The sequence below is a fragment of the Melanotaenia boesemani genome, chromosome 23, assembly GCF_017639745.1.
Source record: "Melanotaenia boesemani isolate fMelBoe1 chromosome 23, fMelBoe1.pri, whole genome shotgun sequence".
NCBI lineage: Eukaryota > Metazoa > Chordata > Actinopteri > Atheriniformes > Melanotaeniidae > Melanotaenia > Melanotaenia boesemani.
In genome coordinates, this window is record NC_055704.1 from 6,915,170 (window position 1) to 6,926,205 (window position 11,036).

General features: G+C 35.1%; 1 protein-coding gene across 2 annotated transcripts; it reads left to right on the forward strand.

Annotated features, from left to right (window-relative positions):
* Positions 1–180: 180 nt before the first annotated feature.
* On the forward strand, positions 181–10,328 carry LOC121634363 (23 kDa integral membrane protein-like). 2 transcript variants are annotated; one of them, XR_006009223.1, is made up of 9 exons: positions 181–474; positions 2,987–3,052; positions 3,501–3,626; positions 3,867–3,941; positions 4,373–4,468; positions 4,678–4,772; positions 7,063–7,242; positions 7,752–7,835; positions 9,744–10,328. XR_006009223.1 is itself a non-coding variant. In XM_041976925.1 (9 exons), the coding sequence occupies exons 1-9, from the start codon at positions 415–417 to the stop codon at positions 9,861–9,863; spliced, it is 828 nt and encodes a 275-aa protein (XP_041832859.1). In that variant the 5' UTR covers positions 187–414; the 3' UTR covers positions 9,864–10,328. The 2 variants fall into 2 exon arrangements, 1 of the variants encoding a protein (XP_041832859.1); XM_041976925.1 differs by having other exon boundaries at positions 187–474; positions 7,063–7,168.
* The last annotated feature ends 708 nt before the right edge of the window (positions 10,329–11,036 follow it).

The following is an 11,036-nucleotide window of genomic DNA, read 5'->3' on the forward strand; positions in this document are numbered from 1 at the left end:
TCCAAACAGCACTGTGGCATTCTGTTTGGGTTCTGTTTAATAATAAACATGTCGCTCCATTTAAGATATTCTTCTTCACACTGCTCCACCCTCACTCATTTCCTTTTCAACCCCTTTTTCCACTTCCCTTCCTGTTTTTGTTCCTTTTTACTAGATGTAACTCTTACCTGGACTAACCTCGTCACTCTTTCCTCCTCTCCTCTCCCCTCTCCTCTTCGTTCCTCTCAGCTGATCTTCCAAACTTGGTCATGTTCTCAGTCCTTCAGCCAAGCACTCCTGAGCTTTAAACAACACCATCACACACACACACACACACACACACACACACACACACACACACGCACACACACACATGCAGTCGGCTCTGGTCTTTACTCAGTTTCTATTTCAGCTCAACTCTCTCGGGCGGCGGTCATGGCCGGCTGCAGGAGTTACTTACAAGGACTTGCCATCTGTGTCACTGTGCTTCTGCTGGTAAGCTAAACACTAAATGCTAACGGCTTGGTGTTAATTGATTATTATCTGTGATGTCACAGTAATAAGATAAGAAAAATCTATGATTTTGATTAAACGTCAGTCGCTAATTGTTTTTTTTTCTCTGTATTGCAAAATTATCGCAGCAACACACTCTTTTTTTGTTTACATGCTAACAGTAGTACACTTTAATTAAAACACAAACAAGATTTATTTTGTTCACAACAATGATTTCTACTAGAGATGTTTCTTAAACACATAATGTTTTCTTAATCATTTAAATAAGCTGGTGTTCCTCAGGGAATGCTTTTAGGGCTCCTCATAGTGCTCTAAAGATGAAACAAAATTAAATGAAATCAGATTGTAACCTTAACCTTTGAGGGTCCTTCGAGGACCAAACGTGTATTGTTTGTTTATTTTGTGTTTTGATGCCCAACATCTGCTTTAGTTTAAAGACCTATTTTATTAAACTTAACAAGAATATTTTATTTATTTCTATGTTTAACATTTTATGAGCCTCTTTATTGATTTTTGTATTGAACAGGAAACAATCATAATGCCAACATTCTTTACCTCATGACCAGTTTGGTTCCATTGACTCCCATTATAAAACACATTTTTTGATACATTATAATCCCCCTATATTATTATGCCTGTTCTGTGTTTTTCTTTATAAAAACAAACAAACAAATAAACAAACAAAAAAAAACCCAAACAAACAAACAAAAAACCTGGATTTATATGTTCCAAAGACTCGAACTTAACTCAGAGGTGATAAAACATTTTCAGACAGGCTTCTTTACTCACTGTTTTAAATCTCATTTAAAAATCATTGATTGTGATTTTATTTGGAAACCTTTACTTTATTTGTTCCTTAGACTCTTTTTACTTGTATTGCTATTTTATCTTGTATTGTTTATTTTTTGTACTGTGCAACACTTCGGTCAGTATTCTTGATTTTTAAATATTTCTTTAGAAAAAAAGTGGTATGGTATGGGTTTGAGCTGAATGGTGTTTGTCTAAAGATCCACACACTATGGATCTGATTCTGGCTTATGCTTTTTTGGCAGCACATTGTTGCTGTACACTTTATAACATTTAATCTGTTTCTTTTCTTTAACATGTTGACATGTTTTTATCGCTGTAGTTGTTTCATTTTATGCTGATGATATGCTGCTTTATGTGCCCATTTTTGACATTGAAGCAATAACAACTGCCCCTCCTTTTCAGCTTTCATGTAGAAAGTATAAACACTGTTTTCTTCGATGGGATGCACAAAATCTACACTCTTTCCTTATTTCTTTGTTGGTGTTTATATTTCAGTTTTCTATCAGTGTTTTGATGTTATCTTTTCACTGACTTGTTTGTCAGGGCCTAACTGATATGTAAACTTTAAAACAAATGCTTAACCATGAATGCGGAAGTATTCACAACAATATTTGTTGAGTTGTGTAATTATTGGTTAATCTTTCTTCATTCCCTTTTCTTATCTTTTGTCTGGCCTGTGTTTCCTATTATTTTTTTATTTTAACTCTAGAACTTATTTTTGTTGTTTTACTCACATTCTTTATTTTCTCTACAAAACATTGCAAACAAATCAGTTTTAAAAGCTCAAGCTCATTTAAATTGACTATAACTTTTGCTGGATTTACTTAAATTGACAGAATGTCATGATTAATTATAACAGACTTTAACATTTTATTTTATTTTTTATTTTATTTTATTTTTATAACAGGCTATTTCTATGATTATTTAAGTTTAGGGCTTAGACAGTCTTTCCTGCTTCCTGTTTCTGCTGCTGCTTTGCTGTTTATCAGCTGATTGCAGTGATTATGCTGCATGCCTCAGTTTAACCCAACTGTAATTCACAGGAGACTTTCACTTTTGTGTTATTATTTGGGTTACCAGAAACACTATAAGAACTACATCTTGTATCCTGCACTGTTTTTAAGTGTTTATAAATGTTTATGTTTGTCTTGCTCCTTTGCACTTTTTGGTGTCCAAATGTCACTCTGTTACCATTTTCCTTCCTTGCAAGATTGATTTACAGTATATATTTGCCCCGGTTTTCAGACATTTGCTGCAAATTTAAATTAGTTCTTGCCTGGTTCCCTTTTTCTTATTGCTAATGCAATTGCTCAAACTGCAGAGCTCAAGAACTTTTTGGCCCCAGGTCAGAGCTTGGTAAACTCCTCCAGGAATTCATATGCATGAGAATGTCATTGAGAGCAAATAATTAACAGTGCAGCAGTTACCGAAATGAATCAATTTCTCATGTAACATTCATCATTCGCTTAACCTGGACACAGATGTGATTTTGAAGACTGATGACGTTTGTGAGCAAAAGCCATCAGAGTTCCCAGCCGAATTTTGATCCCATTCTCTCTGGGGATGAAGAGCAGTTATAGAAGAATGCCACGGAACGCTAAAGACCTTCCCTTCTGTGAAACCCAACAAGCTCTCAGCTACAGTAGTTTCCAGTTTCTAAAATTTCCCTTCCTTTTAACTGCAGGTGTCTGGTGTGGTGATGATCGGTGTTGGATTTTCCTCTGTTGATGGCAATGTACCAGTTGCAGAGGTAAATATGTGAGTTAACCACATTTACAATGAAAGGCTTGTTGCCTGCTCCATAAATCTAGTAGAATTAAGTAGTATCAAACCCTCACTCTTTCAGACTTGAGTGGGATGGAGAGGTAAACTATCAAGATTTATTCAAATGATCATGTCTGCTAATTATTTTAAAGAGGTATTTCTCTTTGCAGTGTAATCATTGTCATTTAAGTCCAAATAGTTTTGTCTAAATGTGAAAACTTGGACTCTACAATATCCAAAATGCAGGGAGGCTTCAATTTTCAGACATAAGTTAGACTTAAACCAGCTGACTTTGATTTATTTTGAGAAATTTACACATCTGCCTTTGGAGGACGCATGCTTTTCAGATGCACTGAGTTTAATAATAACAATAAAAGATTTTGTTAAAGTTTTCATTCATTTTTGTTAGTCTCTGCTTTCTGCTTGTGTTCTAGTTGTTTGACCAATTGTCCAATAGCGATGGTTTACTAGTGCTGCAGGTGTTTGGTCCAATCACAGTGGTTCTGTCCGTTCTTGGTATCTGCTCTGCGTCTTTGGACCATAAACCTCTGCTGCTGCTGGTGAGAGAAATAAACACACACATTTGCTCTTCCAGCCCTTCATGACATTGTGGCCTGAAGCCAAACTGTAACCATTAAACTTTCCTTTCATGATCTGATCAGCAAAAATTTCCTCACTTTGCTAAAATGTCCTCATTTGTAAGGTTTGACTGACAAGTAGGTCCTCACAAAGATGGTTAGACAAGAACACACACAAAGACTCGTGGTGGGGCGGAGCTAATCTGTGATTTTATGCTTCAGTTTTCTGCGATGATATTCGTGGAGTTTGTGGCACTGATGGTTGTTGCTTCACCGCTGGTTCAAGTTCAAGCTCAGGTAATTCTACCTGTCTGTGTCTCACTGGTGTCCCCTAAAGGCTGAAGAGTTCATCACAACCCACCTAATTTGACATTTTATCTATTTACTTAAAAACACCAAATGGATTTCTATGTCAATTTCTTCATGGCCACAGATATGTGTGAATGTGGTTGGTTTTAAGTGTAAGAGTTCAAATTTTATGTACATAGGGTGGAATGTAGTTAAAAGAATACAAGGTAAAGAATACAAGTAAGTAGAGTGTGGAACATGTATACATTTGAGTATGTAAACATGTTCTGCAAGCAATAGGATATGATGAATAAAACTAAAATACAAAAGCAAGGCAGATGTATACAGCAGCTATATATGTATATGTATCTGTACGCCAGAGTCTTTCAAGATGTTTGTTATGCATCTAAATTCATTCAAGTTTGAATTCTGTTCTGCAGATAGACAGCACCGTGGAGGATGTATTTCTGAACGTCACTCCTCTTCACAGAGCTGAGGCTTATATCCAGAGTGAACTGAAGAAACTCCAGACCTCAGTAAGAGATTTTAAGAAAAAACTTGAACAAAATAAGTCTGATTATACAAAGACAGATGTTTATCTAATATGCTAAAAGACTGAGTTTGTGTTGTAAATGAGTCCACTGTCCTGTAAAAGTGATGTTTCGTGTTTTGACATCTGCTTGTTAATGTGCTGAATTAAAGACACCTTTAATTCACTCAGTTTAAATGTTTGTGTGTCTCTGAGGACTCCTGTTGTGGCTTGAGACACTTTGAGGACTGGGAGAACCAACTTCCTACTTCCTGTTTCTGTACACCTCCCACTTTTGACCCACAGCTCAGGTACAACAGGAAAACAGGAAAACTAAAAGCTTTGGGACTTTTAGAAGTCTTTTTTTTTCTTTTTTGATTATAAATTTGTTAAGGTTGCATGCTCACAAAACAGAACTTTAGATTTGAGGAAACAAACATTTAAAGATAATAATATAATATAATATAATATATTCAACTTTAATAAGAAACCAAATGACAACAAACAATTTTTTGGATAACTGGATAATTATGAATGTTGTCTGAGGGGGTCCACCATCTCACTACTTGTTAACTTACTGATGCATGAAGACAGATATTTGCCTAATATGCTAAAAGATGGAATTCTTGTTATAAAACTGGTGGTAGGTGTGGATATGTCCAAACTACATATATTAAAATAAAATTAAGGTGTACATTGTGGGCTCAGTTCACACACCTCATTTAACCCATTACTAATGTCTGTCATCCTGCAGTTCTTTCTTTTTTTTTTTTTTGCCTTTACACACTAAAATGTCCCCAGACTACCTGAATCTTTTCCTAATATTCTGTTTTGAAGATACTGAAAAACCAAAAGTCTTTTATAATCTGTTGTTATTAAATTATATTCTATTATAGTCTGGATTATTCTCTGTGGGGGTTTGGACCAATGTGGTGAGCCACAACCCATCCCTGCTTGGAAAGACTAACCCTTTGGTGGATACTGCTTTTATACTCAATCCTGACACCCTCACCAATCACTGGTTAATCTGCTGATTGGAGAAAAAAATGTCAGAAAACATGTTAATGTATTTGTTGTATTAACTGTGTTTCTAGACTTCCATGTAATAAGGATAGTTTCCTTGGTGATAGCTAGCTACAGCAGGAGTTTTTTACGCATGGTTAGTCAGAGTCTAAGAAGACATAATCCCGATTTCTCAAAGATCTTTAGAGGCTCTTGATGGACTTCTCGATTTCTAGCTTTCTCAGATTGTTTCAGGAGGATTAGGCTGGAAAATGTTTAAAGAGTTAATTACAGTTAAAAGTTCAAATTAAAAGTCTGATTGGACAGAAACCAACTACAATTAAACTTGAATAAAATAAAGATGATATTTGGAAACTGCAGTAGAAACATAGAAGTTCAATTATAGATAGATGCTGCTGAGATTAAAACAGTATAAGACCATAAATTTCTCAGAGAAATAACTGATGACAAAATAAGCTGGAAGTCATGTACATGCTAAACAGAGTATTTCAGTATTATACAAAGCAAAGTAAGACAGAAATCCCTCCATATTCTTTGTTCACTGGTTTCACCATTTTAACATACATAAAGAGGTTTGGGGAAATAACAAAAGTTAATTGCACTGATTAGTTGTTCTCCAAAAAAAGAGAACAATCCACATGATTAATAATGTTGCATTTCAGAAACGCACTGAGCTGCCAAAACTCTTAAAATATGCAGATATGGTGCTTTATCGAACTGCACAAATAATGTTTAGGGCCAGAAACAATTCACTGCAGGAAACATCCAGAAACTGTTCTGTGTTAAAGAGGGAGCTTACCAATTAAGTGGGAAGCTTAATTTCAAAATTCAGAGGGAATGAACAACTAGGAAACAATTTTCTATTTTAATGTGTGGATAAAATTATTAAACAGCCTCAAAAACAATGTCCACACATCAACCAGTTTAAAATAAGGTTTTAAAAAAATGATATTTAAGAGGTATAAAGAGGATGATTTGTCACTAAGGGCTTGTCTCTATTTAGTTATTAATCCTCTTTGAGGATTTAATTTTTAAGTACAGTAAAATGGCTGAGGAATAATTTGAGAAGCAGAACTATATGAGAATTAAATTACTATTTATTATAATTATCTGAACTGTGTGTAAATACGTATATAGAACAAAACAGTGGAAACGAATTTATGTTTCGTACGTATTGAAAAGGGATTAAATAAGTTAGACTTCTTCCTTAGTCCTTTTTTCAGCATGTTGAATTGAAATATTTTTTTGTTATTGTAACTGGTGCACATTCTGCTGTCGCTTTCTGTTTTAACACGTAATAAACTTTCATTCATTTTTTTCACAGTTACGACAGAATTTTGATTTGTTGAGCCTCTAAAAGAGATTTCATGCTCCTTTGTCACTTTCATTTCTTTACCTTAAATGTTCACACTAAGAAAAAAGCAAGAGAAAAACTTTATTTGCATTTCTCTTTACCTTAAATACAGTATCATTAGTGTCATTTACAGCATGTTAGCTGTCATTTGTTAAACTTCCATCTTGTATATTTTGTACAAGAAGAATAAAGCAAAGTCTTATATCTCCATGTCTGTCTCGCAGCGCTCAGCCTGTAAACTCCAGCTCAGATGGATCCTGTGTGATGGTCAGCAGAGACGTTCCCCCTCCGGCCCCACAGACCTCAGATAAATTATGGGTGCACTCCAACGTAAACAGACTCCTCACTCTGCATATGGCTCACCTAACTCTTTTGCACTCAGTTTTACCATCACCACTTTCCTGGTATCTTTATGTTTTTCTTTCTTCCATTTAATTTTACTGACTTGTTTTCCTAATTCTGCTTTTAATTCTGCATTTTTCAACCCTTCCAACTCTTTCTACCCAACTTCTCTCCTAAAGTTTTCCCTCTTCATTTATAAGTTAAACCATTAACTATTATTTCTTCCTTCTTTCAGTAATTCCTAAAGTCTTCCTGTTTTTAAAAGACTTTCCCAAAGGGTGTCTATGTGGAAAATGTGCAGGCAGACTCACAATATACTGTATTTGCATTCAAGAATATGTGATCTCTAGTGGTTGCAACTGTATGTAATGGCTAAAAATGTCTGACAGTGACAGTCATGTAACCTTCATCTTACTTTTTATTCTCCATCTGTCTCTTTTATGTTTCCTGCTGGCTGTTAAACTGTTTTATATCTTGGAGCTGCAGTAGCACTTAAAACTTTGTGTAAAAAAATGTTATGTAATGTTTTTAGTCAAGTTGTAAGTTGACCTTAAACCTTTGTGCGTTGCAGCCCTGCGGTCCCATCCTAAAGAGCTACTTGGGCTTCCCCATAAAGGTCCGGATTGGAATAATTTCAGCCTTTGCCACTATTACAGTAAGCTAAGCTGCACTAGTTTCTTCCTTGAATTTAACCCTTTAAAAGTCTGATCAAAGAAAAAATGGTTCTAATGTGTAATATATTTAATATATTTAAAATATTTTAATATGAAGTCTTTATTTGGTCCTTTAACAAAATGTAAAAAAAAATAATTAACAAAAAAACCATTTTTATATGTTTACTGTTTATAACTGCATGACACTTCAAAATTATTGTAGTGCAAATGGTATCCACCAGGGGGCAGAAGACAAATGTAATAGGGGGTAATTTTCTATCGTTAATCAAGTGCGTAATTGTTTGTTTTGAGAGCAAGATTTCTGTTTTTCATGCTCAGATTTCATCTTGCTCTCTTTTAAAACTCTGCTCTCACACTGAGAAAGTCCCTTTTGCTTCTAAATATATTGTTCTTCCTTTGAAAACTGTGCTCAGACTTGGTCTCTTTAACTCACACTCAGACACGTTCTCTGCTCTCAAAACTTCTGCTCTTGGATATTTTTTCCTCTCTCTTGGGTTGCTGAAAGAGCTGTCTGTCAAACCATTGCAAAGGTCTTTAAATTCCAGATTCACTTACACATGTACTAATATGTTAATTAGAAACTAGTATGATTCCTATAAATAGTAAATATCTATAAACAATTTGAAGCTTTTTGAGACACGATATTACAAAGTTTAGTTTCCAGAAGGGAAAAAAATTAACAATTAGTGTTTCCTTAAATGTTTGGGTTTTCCAAAACATTTACAGCTTTCTAAACATGATGCAGATGTTTTTTCTTTTTAAATGCTAATGAATATAGGTAAGCTGAACGTTTACGAGCACTGGATTTTTTGGCACTATGTGCATTTCTGGAAAAAGCTGGTAGGTTTAAACTTTTTCCAAAAATGCTTTACAGGTTCATAAAGGAGTTTCTAGAAAAGTCTGTGAAAGCACCTCAAATTTAAACTTTAATTTCATGCGTTTTTTCAGTTGGTGAACAAAACTAGATTGTTCTAGAAAACATTAAGTTTTTAAATCAGTTTCAGAAAGTCTCCTGCTATAGTTTTGTGTCCATCTGTGATGGGCTGGTTTGCAAAAAACTGGACTGTGTTGTATAAAAATGGTTCTCCAAGGTTCTTCAGAGTTCATGTGTCTGTATTTATCATGATGACATGATCGTTCCTACTGCAGTGCTTCCTGAGGGCTTGAAGGTCAAGACCATCTAAGAGGATTTTCTGTCCTTGTCCTTTCCACTTTGGGATTTCTCCAGACTTCCTGAATCTTTTCCCAAAATGCTGCTCTGTGGATGCTGAAAGACCAAAGTTCATTACATTGGGTGATTCTTTGATGGACTTGGGACCAAAGTGGTGAACATGACCCATCGTTTTTGGAAAGACTAAACTTTTGGTGGATGCTGCTTTTATACCCAATCTTGACACCCTCACCTATCATCATTTTTTCTACTGGTTGGATAATCTTCTAGAATGATGCTAATGGATAGTAGAGAAACTTTTCTGTCTTTATTGGCCATTTTCAATAACATTTTTCTTTGTGTGTGTGTGTGTGTGTGTGTGTGTGTTTGATGGATCTGTTGATCCATCAAAGATACATTTTATAAATACAGGGAAATTGGTGAGTGAAGAAAATGAAAATAATTGTATTTTTATTTTATATTTTTTATTTAAATTATATTAAATATAATTAAATTTATAAAATAGATATATTCATCAATAAATCAATCCATCAATAAATAAAATAGAAAGTTCAGGAGGAGATGAAAAGTTCCATCTAGATCAGTGAAATTTTAATTTGATGCTTTAATTGAACCACACTAAATTTTTCACAATAATAACACCACAGCACGGTAATTCATCAGTACATGGGTTCTGTTTGTAAAGTTTTCCCTCATGCGATGTGTTTCTGTGTTGCAGATAACAGCCATTTTCCTTTGTGTGGCTTTGGGTTTGGAAAAATACTGGAAGACGCCGAAAGTAGAAGCTACCATCGACTACAACAGAGTGAAATACCAACCTAAACCCTCCTTCACCTGACCTCTGACCTATCAACTAGAATGAAGACTTTGATAAATATTGTGCTTTAAAATTCAACTCATGAGCTTGTGATTACGGCATGAAAAATCTCCCACAAGTACCACAAAAGAGAAGCACTCCAGACAGAGTGAACATTAGATGTGAAGATGTGGTTTATATTTGATTGAGCAATAACTTATCTGTGACTTCGCTATAAATATTTGATTCAATTTAGATGAAATCATAAATGTTTGAAAAGCACACCAGCTTGGGTCATTTTATCACAGGTTTTCTTCATGGATGTTAATATGCTGTGTTGTGTTTCACTGTAATTTGTTTGTTTAACGGAAAAACTATATAACTTATAACTTTATAACTTCAGAAAGGTGAGAAAATCGATAACTTTTACTTATTTCTCTGAACAGTGGACTGATTTTCATTTGTATTGCTGACCATTATTTGCACAATGAAGACCAGTTTATTCTGTTTGTGTGCAGTTTATTTTATGTGCCACAAGATGGAGGTAAAGATAATATAGTTTTCAGTATGTTAGCGTGCAGACTACAAATATTTAAAATGAGAAATGGCCCCTCAGGTTCAGCCCATTTCCTGATTACATTAATCAGGGAAGGCACCATGAAAAGGCTCAAAGTATTACATAAGCAAACTTTCTAAATGCAGAACAGTGAACAAGAGCTGACTGCATGATGGAAACATTTCAGGAGGCACCCGGTGTGGTCTTCTGCTGCTGTAGCCCATCTGCTTCAAGGTTGGACATGTTGTGTGTTTAGAGATGATGTTCTACAGACCTTGATTGGAACCAGTACTTATTTGGCTTCCTATTTCCTTTCTATCATCTCCAACCAGTCCGCCCATTCTCCTCTGACCTCAGCAAGACATTTTGTTCCAGACAGCTGCTGCTCATCAGATATTTTCTCTTCTTCAGAACATTCTCTGTAAACCCTAGAGATGGTTGTGTGAAAATCCCAGTAAATACTAAGACCAACAACCATCCCACGTTCAAAGTCACTTAAATCCTCTTTCTTCAGTAGGGAGCACGGCTCGGTGTTTTCATGTCTGTTTCCTCGCTAGAAGCATATCAGCATTTTGACAGTAGATGGGATTTCCTGTACAGACAGAACTGATGCGTGGCACGATTGTCACAGTTTTGACTCTGACAAAATATTTATGTGC